General features: G+C 46.2%; 1 protein-coding gene across 4 annotated transcripts in view; it reads right to left on the reverse strand.

The window, feature by feature from the left end:
- mrpl28 (mitochondrial ribosomal protein L28) overlaps positions 1–13,522 on the reverse strand; it is a 50,519-nt gene that overhangs the window by 17,969 nt on the left and 19,028 nt on the right. For 2 of the 4 annotated variants that reach the window (XM_063063483.1, XM_063063480.1), the window contains exons 2-3: positions 9,568–9,867; positions 1,754–1,906 (exon numbers count right to left, since the gene is read on the reverse strand). In XM_063063483.1, coding sequence (XP_062919553.1) covers positions 1,754–1,906; positions 9,568–9,855 — 441 coding nt within the window. In that variant the 5' untranslated portion in view covers positions 9,856–9,867. Of the gene's footprint in view, positions 1–1,753; positions 1,907–9,567; positions 9,868–12,595; positions 12,747–12,766; positions 12,869–13,522 lie in introns of those variants that run through there. The other 2 variants (XM_063063481.1, XM_063063482.1) reach the window with 2 other exon arrangements.

The following is a 13,522-nucleotide window of genomic DNA, read 5'->3' on the forward strand; positions in this document are numbered from 1 at the left end:
AGGGATAGCCCAGGAAATTATAACCAGTGAGTCTTACTTCAGTGGTTGGTAAGTTGATGGAGGAGATTCTGAGAAGCAGGATTTATGAACATTTGGAGAGGCATAATATGATTAGGAATAGTCAACATGGCTTTGTCAAAGGCAGGTCGTGCCCTACGAGCCTGATTGAATTTTTTGAGGATGTAACTAAACACATTGATGAAGGAAGAGCAGTAGATGCAGTGTATATGGATTTCAGCAAGGCATTTGATAAGTTATCCCATGCAAGGCTTATTGAGAAAGTAAGGAGGCATGGGATCCAAGGGGACATTGCTTTGTGGATCCAGAACTGGCTTGCCCACAGAAGGCAAAGAGTAGTTGTAGACGGGTCATATTCTGCATGGAGGCCAGTGACCAGTGGTGTGCCTCAGGAATCTGTTCTGGGATCCCTACTCTTCATTTTTATAAATGATCCAGATGAGGAAGTGGAGAGATAGGTTAGTAGATCTGCTGATGACACAAAGGTTCGGGGTGTTGTGGACAGCGTGGAGGGTTGTCAGAGGTTACAGCGGGACATTGATAGGATGCAAAACTGGGCTGAGAAGTGGCAAATGGAGTTCAACCCAGATAAGTGTGAGGTGGTTCATTTTGGTAGGTTAAATATGATGACAGAATATAGCATTAATGGCAAGCCTCTTGTCAGTGTGAAGGAACAGAGGGATTTTGGGGTCTGAGTCCATAGGACGCTTAAAGCAGCTGCGCAGGTTGACTCTGTGGTTAAGAAGGCATACAGAGCATTGGCTTTCATCAATCGTGGGATTGAGTTTAAGAGCCGAGAGGTAATGTTGCAGCTATACAGGACCCTGGTCAGACCCCACTTGGAGTATTGTGCTCAATTCTGGTCATCTCACTACAGGAAGGAAGTGGAAACCATAGAAAGGGTGCAGAGGAGATTTATAAGGATGTTGCCTGGATTGGGGAGCATGCCTTATGAGAATAGGTTGAGTGAACTTGGCCTTTTCTCCTTGGAGCGACGGAGGATGAGAGGTGACCTGATAATGAGAGGCATTGATAGTGTGGATAGTCAGAGGCTTTTTCCCAGGGCTGAAATGGGAAGGTACAGTTTTAAGGTGCTTGGAAGTAGGTACAGAGGAGATGTCAGGGGTAAGTTTTTTTACGCAGAGTGGTGAGTGCGTGGAATGGGCTGCCGGCAGTGGTGTTGGAGGTGGAAATGATAGGGGTCTTTTAAGAGACTCCTGGATGGATACATGAAGCTTAGAGAAATAGAGGGCTATGGGTAAGCTTAGGTAGTTCTACGGTAAGGACATGTTCAGCACAGCTTTGTGCTGTAGGTTTTCTGTGTCCCTATCCTACCCATCCGTCCAGCATCCTCTTTGACTTTCTACCATCAGGGAGGAGACAAGAATGGGCAGGATGGGAAACAGTTTCTTCCCTCAGGCCATTAGGCTTCTGAACTCCTTGATGCATCGAATTCGAAGTGTCACTGCAAGATTTGTACTGTACCTTACAATATTTAATTTATGCACCTTACTTTGGTTATTTATGCATAATTCATCAGCAGAATTATGTGTTATGTGTACTACTATGTTTTACACCCTGGTTTGAAGAAACACTGTCTCGTTTGACAGCATACATGTATATAGTTAAATGACAACTTGTCTTGACTTGTTGGGAACCTCTGGTCTAAACGAAGGTACCCACCTACTACTAAGCAAATATACACAGGATTCAACTCAAGGCCAAATGACCTGACCTTCAGAATGTAGAAATCGAAGCCATAGCAAGCATCCACCAGATCCATTGTTCGCATCGTCACTGGGATGTCAAAGGTCTTGTCCAGGATTTCACTGTAAAGCTTCCGCACAAAGATCTGTGGCTTCCACGTTTTTCTGAGCCGAGTGGAGAGCTGCAGAGGAGGCAAGCAGACTGAGGTAGAGCAAAAGTGCACAAGAGCTGGTGTCAATCAGAGACTGGGGTTGCACTTGTCATCTCTCAACTACCCACCCACCCAACTCTTCCTCTCAACCTCCTCTACTTCCAGTCTCTAGCTAGAGTTTAAATGCAGAGAGCGGGGATATGCCCAGCTAGTTAACAGGATGATTCTTAACAATGTGGCCAAACAGATAGGTCTTCTATAGACCCCTCAAAGTTGCCACACAAACTAACAGGGTGGTTAAGAAGGTGTCTCTTGTGTTGGTCTTAATTAGTCAGGAGACTGAGTTCAAGAGCCGTGAGGTAATGCTGCAGCTCTATAAAACACTGGTTATACTACACTTCTGGGTGGCGGTTGGAGATAAGATTCTACCAAAGGAGGTGTAAGGCACTCCTTCCATCCACTAGCCTGCAGGTCACCCTTAAGCAAGGTTTAGCACTTGCTTAGCCATCCTCCACCCTCCACCCCCACCCACGATCGGGGTCACGTGAAACCATGGGAGCAGGTAATGGATGGTCCTATGAGCAGCTGGTCCTGGTTATGTGACCACAGAAGCCAGGCAGACAATCTCTGAGGAGTATTGATCATGGCTGAGGGTCACCTGTTTTGTAAAGACACTGCCCCAGCAGGCAATGGCAAACCACTTCTGTAGAAAAATTTGCCAAGAACAATCATGGTCAACGTCATCCGATATGACACATAATGGTGATGATGATACCACACTTGGAGAATTGTGTTCAGTTATGGTCACCTCATTATAGGAAGGACGTTGTTATAAGACCTGCCTTAACCCCTCCCTCTAGCAGCTCATTCAATACATGGACCACCCTCTATGTGAAAAAGGCTGCCCCTCAGGTTCCTACCATAACTCTCTCTTCTCACCTTAAACCTATGCCCTCTAGTTCTTGATTCTGCAACCTTGGGTAAAAAACTGTCCACATTCGCATTCACTATGCCCCTCGTGAACACAGAATAGTACAGGCCCTTCAGCCCACGATGTGCTGACTTTTTACCTTACTCCAAGATCAATCTAACCCTTCCCTCCCGCAGAGCTCTCCACTTTCGTTCATCCATGTGCCTATCAAAGAGCCTCTTAAATCTGCCTGCACCAACATCCCTGGCAGCATGTTCCAGACACCTACTACTCTTGTGTAAAACACCTGACATCCCGCCCCCCCAATACCTTCCTCCAAACACCTTAAAATGATGCCCTCTCGTACTCGCCACTTCCACCCTGGGGAGAAAAACATTTGATCTATGTCTCTTATCTTATACATATCTAACCAGTCGAGGTGTAGCACGATGTCTGGCTGCTCACCCTCCCACTTAATTTTTGAGGCGTGAAACATGCATTTGACGAGGACGAGAGCAGAGGACAGGCGGGTGCCTGCCTGTGTTTGACCTGTCTTCCTCTCCCTCTTGCTAGCTGCAGTCGGAGGTAAGTGCAGCAATCTTGGGATTCACGTTGCCAGGATTGATCAGTGGAGCTGTGGACTCATTTTGCCAGACTTTGAGGTTCATGTTGCACATGTCTGGATTCTGGTTACGATTTTTTTTGCTGTTTTTGACTGGTTTGATCGGAGCGATCAATGCGGACTGGGGCGCTTCGGCGAAGAATAGCCCTGCGGCGGACTGGGGCGCTTTGGTGAAGAATAGCCCTGCGGTGGACTGGGACGCTTTGGTGAAGAATAGCCCCGCGGCCAACTGGGACGCTTCGGTGAAGGATAGCCCCGCGGCAGACTGGGATGTTTCGGTGAAGAATAGCCCCGCGGCGGACTGGGACACTTCGGTGAAGAATAGCCCCGCGGCGGACTGGGACGCTTCGGTGAAGAATAGCCTCGCGGCCAACTGGGGCGCTTCCATGAAGAATAGCCCCGCGGCGGACTGGGGCGCTTCAGCAAAGAATAGCCCTGCGGTGGGCTGGGGCGCTTCGGTGAAGAATAGCTCTGCGGCCTGCATTAGCAAGCGGCGCTGAACCGAGCAAAAATGAACACCACCGGACTCTGATTTGATGCTCAATATTCTCTGTGTTGTTCACTTGCTTTTCACCAATTGTGAAATTTGTTCTTTTTCACGCATTGGGTGTTTGATATTTTCCTGAACGGGTTCCATGGTGTTCCTGTGCTCTGTGGCTGCCTGCGGGAGGACAAATCTCAGAGTTATATTCTCTATTCATACTGTGATGACAAATGGATTTTGAATCTTTGTCCCTTAGCCCCAGACTCCCAGATCAATTCCTATGCTACAAGGAATAAATTTGTTGCTTGCTCAACCTCTCCCAATAACCTTGTCCCTTCACTCCAGGAACACCCTCTTCATGGTGGCAGGCAGCGTACTGGTTAGTCGAAGTCTTGTCGATGGGCTTTGGCCTGAAGCGTCGACTGTACTTTTTCCCATAGATGCTGCCTGGCCTGCTGAGTTCCTCCAGCGTTTTGTGTGTGTTGTACTGGTTAGCACAATGTAGCCATCTGTAAGATAAAGGGCTCAATTCCTGCCGCTGTCTGTAACGAGTTTATATCTCCCTCTGTTTTCCTCCCATGTTCCAAAGATGTTAGGGCTGTGAGTTGGGAGAATGCAAACTTGGCGCTGGAAGCATGGTGACACTTGGAAGCTGCCAGCAAAATCCTCGCTGATTCGATTTTGATGAAAAACGACACATTTCACTGTATGCTTTGTTGTACGTGTAACAAATTAAGCTAATTTTAAATATTTTCTCTGCTTTTTTCAGCTTATTGGTGGTTTTCCTATAGCAGAGTGATCAAAACTCAACCCAATACTCAAGTCACTGGACAAAATTTTGAGATGGGGTGGGGGGGGTGGGCAGCACAATAGCATATCAGTTAACACAACACTTTACAGTACCAGCGATCTGGGTTCAATTCCCAATGTGCCTGTAAGGAGTTTGTATGTTCTCCCAGGCCATGTGGGTTTCCTCCCACAGTCCAAAGACATACTGGTTGGCTAGTTAATCGGTCATTGTAATTTGTCCCGTGGTTAGGCTAGAGTTAAATCTGGGATTGCTAGGTGGTGGGAAAGGAAAGGAAAGGAAGGAAGAAAGGGAGGGGTGGTTAGACGGATAGATATTCAATTTGGCTGAGCAAAGAGCTTCATAATGGGGGGAAAGAGAGGAGGACATGCTTGGGACTGGCCACTGCCCCGATGCTAAAAGTGGAGCACTACACATGACTAAAACTGAAGAGGAACAGTGATCTCCGTGGTAACAGTGAGGTAACATTACAGATGTAAAGAAAGGAACAAAGCCACACAGCAGTTTGAACACAAGGATAAAGATGATAAATACAAACAGAAAATCTTGGCAATAATCAGTAGATCCAGCGGCATCTGCAGGAAGAGATAACTGCTCTACAGTGGCATGCAGAAGTTTGGGCACTCCTGGTCAAAATTTCTGTTACTGTGAATAGTTAAGTGAGTAGAAAAGGAACTGATCTCCAAAAGTCATAAAGTTAAAGATGAAACATTCTTTTCCACATTTTAAGCAAGATTAGTGTATTATTTTTGTTTTGTACAAGTGAAAAAAAGGAAAGGAGCACCGTGCAAAAGTTTGGGCATCCCAAGAGATTTGAGCTCTCAGATAACTTTTACCAAGGTCTCAGACCTAAATTAGCTTGTTAGGGCTATGGCTTGTTCATAGTCATTGTTAGGAAAGGCCAGGTGATGCAAATTTCAAAACTTTATAAGTACCCTGACTCCTCAAACCTTGTCCTAACAATCAGCAGCCATGGGCTCCTCTAAGCAGCTGCCTAGCACTCTGAAAATTAAAATAAATGATGCCCACAAAGCAGGAGAAGGCAATAAGAAGATAGCAAAGTGTTTTCAGGTAGCCGTTTCTTCAGTTTGTAATGTAATTAAGAAATGGCAGTTAACAGGAACAGTGGAGGTCAAGCTGAGGTCTGGAAGACCAAGAAAACTTTCCAAGAGAACTGCTCGTAGGATTGCCAGAAAGGCAAATCAAAACCCCCATTTGACTGCAAAAGACCTTCAGGAAGATTTAACAGACTTTGGAGTGGTGGTGCACTGTTCTACCTGCACAAATATGACCTTCATGGAAGAGTCATCAGAAGAAAACCTTTCCTGCGTCCTCACCACAAAATTCAGCATCAGAAATTTGCAAAGGAATGTCTAAACAAGCCTGATGCATTTTGGAAGCACGTCCTGTAGACTGATGAAGTTAAAATAGAACTTTTTGGCTGCAATGAGCAAAGGTATGTTTGGAGAGAAAAAGGTGCAGAATTTCATGAAAAGAACACCTCTCCAACCGTTAAGCGTGGGAGTGGATCGATCATGCTTTGGGCTTGTGTTGCAGCCAGTGGCACGGGGAACATTCAGCTGGTAGAGGGAAGAATTAATTCAATTAAATACCAGCAAATTCTGGAAGCAAACTTCACACTGTCTGTAAAAAAGCTGAAGATGAAAAGAGGATGGTTTCTACAACAGGATAATGATCCTAAACACACCTCAAAATCCACAATAGACTACCTCAAGAGGCGCAAGCTGAAGGTTTTGCTGTGGCCCTCACAGTCCCCTGACCTAAATATCATCGAAAACCTGTGGATAGACCTCAAAAGAGCAGTGCATTAAAGTAAAGTCAAGTCAAGTCACTTTTTACTGTCACTTCGACCATAACTGCTGGTACACAGTAAAAACGAGACTTTTTCAGGACCATGGTGCTACATGAAATAATACAAAAACTACACTGAACTACGTAAAACAACACAAAAACTACACTAGACTACAGACATACCCAGGACTGCATAAAGTGCACAAAACAGTGCATGCATTACAATAGATAATAAACAAGACAACAGGCACAGTGGAGGGCAGTAGGTTGGTGTCAGTCCAGGCTCTGGGTATTGAGGAGTCTGATGGCTTGGGGGAAGAAACTGTTACGTAGTCTGGTCGTGACAGCCAGAATGCTTTGATGTTTTCTGCCAGATGGCAGGAGGGAGAAGAGTTTGTATGAGGGGTGTGTGGGGTCCTTCATAATGCTGTTTGCTTTACAGATGCAGCCTGTGGTGTAAATGTCTGTAATGGCGGGAAGAGAGACCCCAATAATCTTCTCAGCTGACCTCACTATCCGCTGCAGGGTCTTGCGATCCAAGATGGTACAATTTCCGAACCAGGCAGTGATGCAGCTGCTCAGGATGCTCTCAGTACAACCTCTGTAGAATGTGGTGAGGATGGGGGGTGGGAGATGGACTTTTCTCAGCCTTCGCAGAAAGTAGAGACGCTGCTGCGCTTTCTTTGCTATGGAGCAGGTGATGAGGGACCGGGTGAGATTCTCCGCCAGGTGAACACCAAAAAATTTGGTGTTCTTAATGATCTCTACAGAGGAGTTGTCGATGTTCAGCGGAGAGTGGTCGATCCGTGTCCTCCTGAAGTCAACAACCATCTCTTTCATTTTGTTCACATTCAGAGACAGGTTGTTGGCTCTGCACTGGTCCGCTAACAGCTGTACTGCCTCTCTGTATGCTGACTCATCGTTCTTGCATGCAAGATAGCCCAAGAATCTCACAGAACTAGAAGCCTTTTGCAAGGAAGAATGGGCGAAAATCCCCCAAACAAGAATTGAAAGACTCTTAGCTGGCTACAGGAAGCATTTACAGACTGTGATACTCGCCAAAGGGGGTGTTACTAAGTACTGACCATGCAGGGCGCCCAAAATTTTGCTTTGGGCCCTTTTCCTTTTTTGTTATTTTGAAACTGTAAAAGATGGCAATAAAAAAGTAATCTTCCTTAAAATATTAAAGAAATGTGTCATCTTTAACTTCATGCCTTTTGGAAATCAGGTCATCTTTTACTCACTTAGCTATTCACAGTAACAGAAATTTTGACCAGGGGTGCCCAAACTTTTGCATACCACTGTAGGTCAGTGACCTTTCATCTGAGCAGAGGGCCAAAATATTAACTGTGGTTATGTTAACTGGGGTGGCATAGTAGGGCAGCAGTTAGTGTAACGCTTTACAGTGCCAGAGATCACTTCCCAGGGGTTCATTTCCCGCCCATGTTTGTAAGCAGTTTATACATTCTCCCTGTGATCGTGTGCGTTTCCTCCCACACACATTCCACTTAATGAGGGCATGCTATGTTGGCGCAGGAAGCATGGCGACACTTGTGGACTGCCCCTAACACATCCTTGGGCTATGGTGGTTGTTGACGCAAATGATGCGATTCACTGTATGTTTCGAGGCACCTGTGACAAATCTCCCTGGAGGTGCTGCCTGGCCTGCTGAGTGTCTCGAGTTCCTTTTTTGCTTACGCATTGAGAGTGGTGGAGGAGGCAGATACATTCATCATCATCATCTTTATGTGCCCTGTCGTGTGACATGGGCAATCATGGTCTTGACCATGATCGTTCTTAGCAGCTTTTTCTGCAGAAGTGGTTTGCCACAACCACCTGCTGGGCAGTCTCTTTCCAAGATGGGCGACCCCAGCTATTATCAGCACTCTTCAGGGACTGTCCCCCTGGAGTCAGTGGTCGCATAACCAGGACTTGTGCTGTGTGTGCTCATACCACCATCTATCACCTGCTCCCATGGCTTCATGTCACCCTGATCCGATGGGAGGGGTGTCTAAGCAAGTGCTACACCTTGCCTGAATGTGACCTGCAGACTAGCGGAGGGAAGGAGTGCCTTACACCTCCTTTGGTAGAGACACATCTCCACCCTGCCACCCAGCAGATACATTAGGGAATTTTAAGAGACGTTTAGATCGGCACATCAATGTAAAGGAAATGAAGGGATATGGACATTGTGTAGGCAGAAGGGATTAATTTAGTTGGCTATTTGATGACTAATTTAATTGGTTTGGTAGAACATTGTGGGCCGATGGGCTTGTTCTAGTGTCATACCTTTTTATTTTGATGTCAACTTTCCATTAATTATGAAATTGCTCACTCTCTCCACTTCTGATCCCTCTATGAGGATTGGTTTGTGTTCCCTCATCTTACTCTTCTTGAAGTCCACAGTCAGCTCTTCAGTCTTACTGCCATTGAGTGCCAGGTTGTTGCTGTGACACCACTCCACTAGTTGGCAAATCTCACTCCTGTACACCCTCTCGTCTCCTTCTGAGATTCTACCAACATTGGTTGTATCATCAACAAGTTTATAGATAGCATCTGAGCTATACCTAGTCACACAGTCATGGGTATAGAGGGAGTAGATCAGTGGGATAAGCACTGAGGCGCACCAGTGTTGATCATCAGCGAGGAGGAGATAATATCACCAAGCTGCAGGGATTGTGGTCTTCCAGTTATGTCCATATCCAGTTATCTCTAATTGCAGAGGGAGGGTCAGAGGCCCAGGTTCTGCAGCTTATCGATCAGGACTGTGGGAATTGTGGTGTTAACTGCCAAGCTGGAGTACACTAATAGCATCCTGACATCGGTGTTTGTGTTGTCCAGGTGACTTAAGGTGCTGGCTGGCCTGCTGGATGCCTCCAGCATTTTGTGTGTGTGTTTTGCAGTTATGTTGCTGTTGGTCTGGATTCACAGTAACAGCTAACTCATTATGAGTCTACAGCGAGAGGGTTACATTTGCTTTAGGTCCAAATTAGAGAACATTTTTGAGTCAGTAAGCAAAAAATAAAATAAACATTTAAGATTTTGGTGCCCATACCTTGTCGTTGTTGGCATATCTGAACCCTTGTATGTAGCCCTCTCCTCCCCACAATCCACGCTGTGACTCTAGGGGGAAGTAGATGGGAATTGGGACATCTTGTACTCGCTCTTCTTTCCCAGTGCGTGGGTCACGCTTGGATTTCACCCCATGGGGCTTAAAGTGAACGGGTGTGGGTTCCTGTTTCTCGGTGAGGGAGCGGAGATAGTGAGCAGGCAGCCGTGACTGGATTCCCTGCTTAAGACGCAGCGCAGCCCAGATCTTGGGCGGGTACTTGTGCAGCGGCATCTCTCAGCATTCCTACGGTGGAAGCAGAAAGCAGTCAGAGTTAAAGTGTTATTATTGAAGTACATATATGTCACCACATACTATCCAGAGATTCATTTTCTTGCGGGCATTTACAGGAACATAAAGAAACACAAACTTGGTTCCTTAAGGTTGTTACAACCAGGGGCGGTAACGGAGACAAGCTCCCACTCCTCCCAAACAGCCTCTGACAACCAAGTCCAGCTCCTGGCCTTCACGTGTGGCTTAGCTGCTAATCCTGGCAGAGCAGTTTCTACTGACAGGAGAAGGGGCAAAGGAGGGTTACTGGTACCTTAAAGCCAGTCATCAGGCTGGTGGGGCTCATCGGCCGCGTTGGCAGTTCATCTCGGAGAAGGAAAGCTCTGATCTCCAACATCTGCAACCTTGCGGCTACACTCACTCACGGGGGAAGGCTTCTGGAATAAACCCCGATGGAAAAAGTCTGGAGCTGGAGTTCCTAAAGCAGCCCTACGTTGAGTTCAATGCTGATTGGTAACTCCTGCGATGCTGGTGCCCAAATATACCAGCCTCTGCCGTACCTTTGGGTTCATCAGATGCATGGAGAGGGGGAGCTTGCTACATGGGCAACAATTAGCTCTTGCATATCTAGAGAACTAGGGCATGACTTCCACGCTCAACCTTAACCAACGGAGGCCTCAGACAATAGAATTTATCAAAAACTACACATTTACAAAGATTAACAAACCACTAATGTGAAAAAGATGACAAATAAAAAAATAAGTAATGCTGCGAATGAATTGTCGAGACCTTAAAGTGAGTCTGTAGGTTATGGAGTCAGTTCAGAGTCGAGGTAAGCGAAGTTTTGAATGCTGGCCTGATATTGCAGGGAAATAATTATTCCTAAACCCGGTAATATGGAGCTCAGCTTCCCGTAGCTCCTGCCTGATGCTGACAGTGAGAAGAGACCATGGCCTGGATGGCGAGGATCCTTGATGACAGATACTGCTTTCTTTTGGCAGCGCTCTTTGTAAATGTGCTCAATGGTGGGGAGGGCTTTTCCTGTGTTGGACTGAGCTGTATCCACCACCTTCCGTAGACTTCTCCATTCCTGGCCACTGGTGTTTCTGCACCAGGCCGTGATACAACCAGTCTCCATACTCTCCACTCTGCATCTATACCTTTTAGATGACATGTCAAATCTGTGCAAACTCCTAAGAAAGTAGAGGCATTGTTATGCCTTATATGTGACTGCATCCGTAACGTTCCGTAAGGTTTCACTGCGAATGTAATGGTTTCTCTGTAGTAGTAATGTTTGGGTTATGACTAGAGATAACGGGGCCTTTGGAATGTACATTAGCCAACGAGAGGCATGCTGTTCTTCCTCCTGGTCTGGGAGCAGGGATTGTGCGGTCTTTTGTCGAAGAGAGAAGACACGAGTGAAGAGAGTTGGTAGACCACCGGAGGGAGGGTCTGAAGGTTGGCGACACTCGGAGGTCAATAGGAAACGATTGGACGAAATTGTGAGCTCCAATGTGCACCTTAGACTGTTTCATCAAATGGGCCCCTTTTCTTTTTATTTTCTTTACTGACCCTATAGCCAGTTTTAAGATTTATAAAGTTCATTCGTTTAATTGCATATGGTGTACTGTCTGATATTTTGCAGTTACTGTAAAGATGAAGCCACACTCAGGTTGGAGGAACAACACCTCGTATTCCATCTGGGTAGCCTCCAACCTAATGGCATGAACATTGACTTCTCTAAGTTCCATTAATGCCCCTCCTCCCCATCTTACCCCCTTCCTTATTTATTTATTTATTCCCCTTTCTTTCTCTCTCTTTTTTCTCCCTCTGTCCCTCTCACTATATCTTCCTCTGGGTCCCCTCCCCCCGCCCCATCTTTCTTCCCAGACCTCCTGTCCCATGATCCTCTCGTATCCCTTTTGCCTATCACCTGTCCAGCTCTTGGCTCCATCCCTCCCCCTCCTGTCTTCTCCTATCATTTTGGATCTCCCCCTCCCCCTCCCACTTTCAAATCTCTTACTAGCTCTTCCTTCAGTTAGTCCTGACGAAGGGTCTCAGCCGGAAACATCGACTGAAACTCTTCCAATAGATAGTCTCTGTGTGAAGAAGTTTTTCCTAATCTTGGTCCTAAAAGGCTTCCCCTTTATCCTCAAACTGTGACCCCTCGTTCTGGACTTCCCCAACATCGGGAACAATCTTCCTGCATCTAGCCTGTCCAATCCCTTTAGGATCTTATACGTTTCAATCAGATCCCCCCTCAATCTTCTAAATTCCAACAAGTACAAGCCCAGTTCATCCAGTCTTTCTTCATATGAAAGACCTGCCATCCCAGGAATCAATCTAGTGAACCTTCTTTGTACTCCCTCTATGGCAAGGATGTCTTTCCTCAGATTAGGGGACCAAAACTGCACGCAATACTCCAGGTGTGGTCGCACCACATTCCTCACCCCCACCCCCTAGTCGGTTACAATGCATATCCCACCCGGCTCAAGGGCAGCTTCTACCCCGCTGTCATCTCAGTCTTCGACATAGACTCGTAGAAGCAGAGCACAGAAACAGGCTGTTCGGCCCACCTAGTCCGTGCTGAACCATTTAAACTGCCTAGTCCCATCAACCTGCAGCGGGACCACAGCCCTCCGTAACCCTCCATCCGTTTCCCTCTCCAAGCTTCTCTTGAACATGGAAATGGAGCTCGCATCCACCCCATGTGCTGGCAGCCCTTTCCAACACTAATACTCACCACCTCAATGCACAGTATAATAATCCGATCTGTATCAAGTTACCGGTTTTTCACTATACGTGTGACAATAATAAACAAAATTAGGGAGAGGGAAGTATGGAGACTACCGGAGGCTCTTTGCTCTTTCCCTCCCCCTGCAACCCTTTCATTCCCTCACGGATCAACACTTACGCCGAACCCCAGGCTTCACCTCGTCCACAAGGCCTCCGGCTTCTGATGGGCCAATCACCGCAGCCGACAACATCAGGCTTCTGCCATCTGATTGGGCAGCTTTCCAGCCTATCATTCAGCCCCGCCCTCCATTTAGAGACTGTCTCATAATTACCCACCAGCCGCGTCTCAAGGGAAAGTCGCTAAATCACCAGTGGCAAATAGCACAAAAACATCTAACCAATTACTGTAATGGGCAACATATTTTGCTCAAATTATAATTGCGTGAATTATTATTTAGAACTAATTTTATCTGGAGAGATACAGAGAGTGGTGGAATGCTTGTGTTTTCTGCATGGAACATTAAAGCATATTCTTATCCCTACTGTTCAGAATCAGGTTTAATATCACCTACATATGCTGTGAAATTTATTGTCTTTGCGTCAGCAGTACATTACAGTATATAATAATAGAAAGTGTTAATTAGAGTAAGCATATATATCAAAAGTTTAAGTAAAATAAGTAGCACAAAAATAGAAATAAGAAAACTAGTGAAGTGGTGAGTCCCTTTGCATCTCAGATATTTGGATTTTCTCCCCGTTCAGAAAATAATCTGCACATTTATTTCCACTACCAAAGTGCTTGACCATGCATTTTCCAACATTTTCCACTGTCTAGCTCATTCCCCTAATCTGTCTAAGTCCTTCTGTGGCTTACCTATTTCCTCAACACTACCTGCCCCTCCACCAATCTTCGTATCATCTGCAAACTTGGCAA

This window comes from Mobula hypostoma, chromosome 12, assembly GCF_963921235.1.
Source record: "Mobula hypostoma chromosome 12, sMobHyp1.1, whole genome shotgun sequence".
Lineage (NCBI taxonomy): Eukaryota > Metazoa > Chordata > Chondrichthyes > Myliobatiformes > Myliobatidae > Mobula > Mobula hypostoma.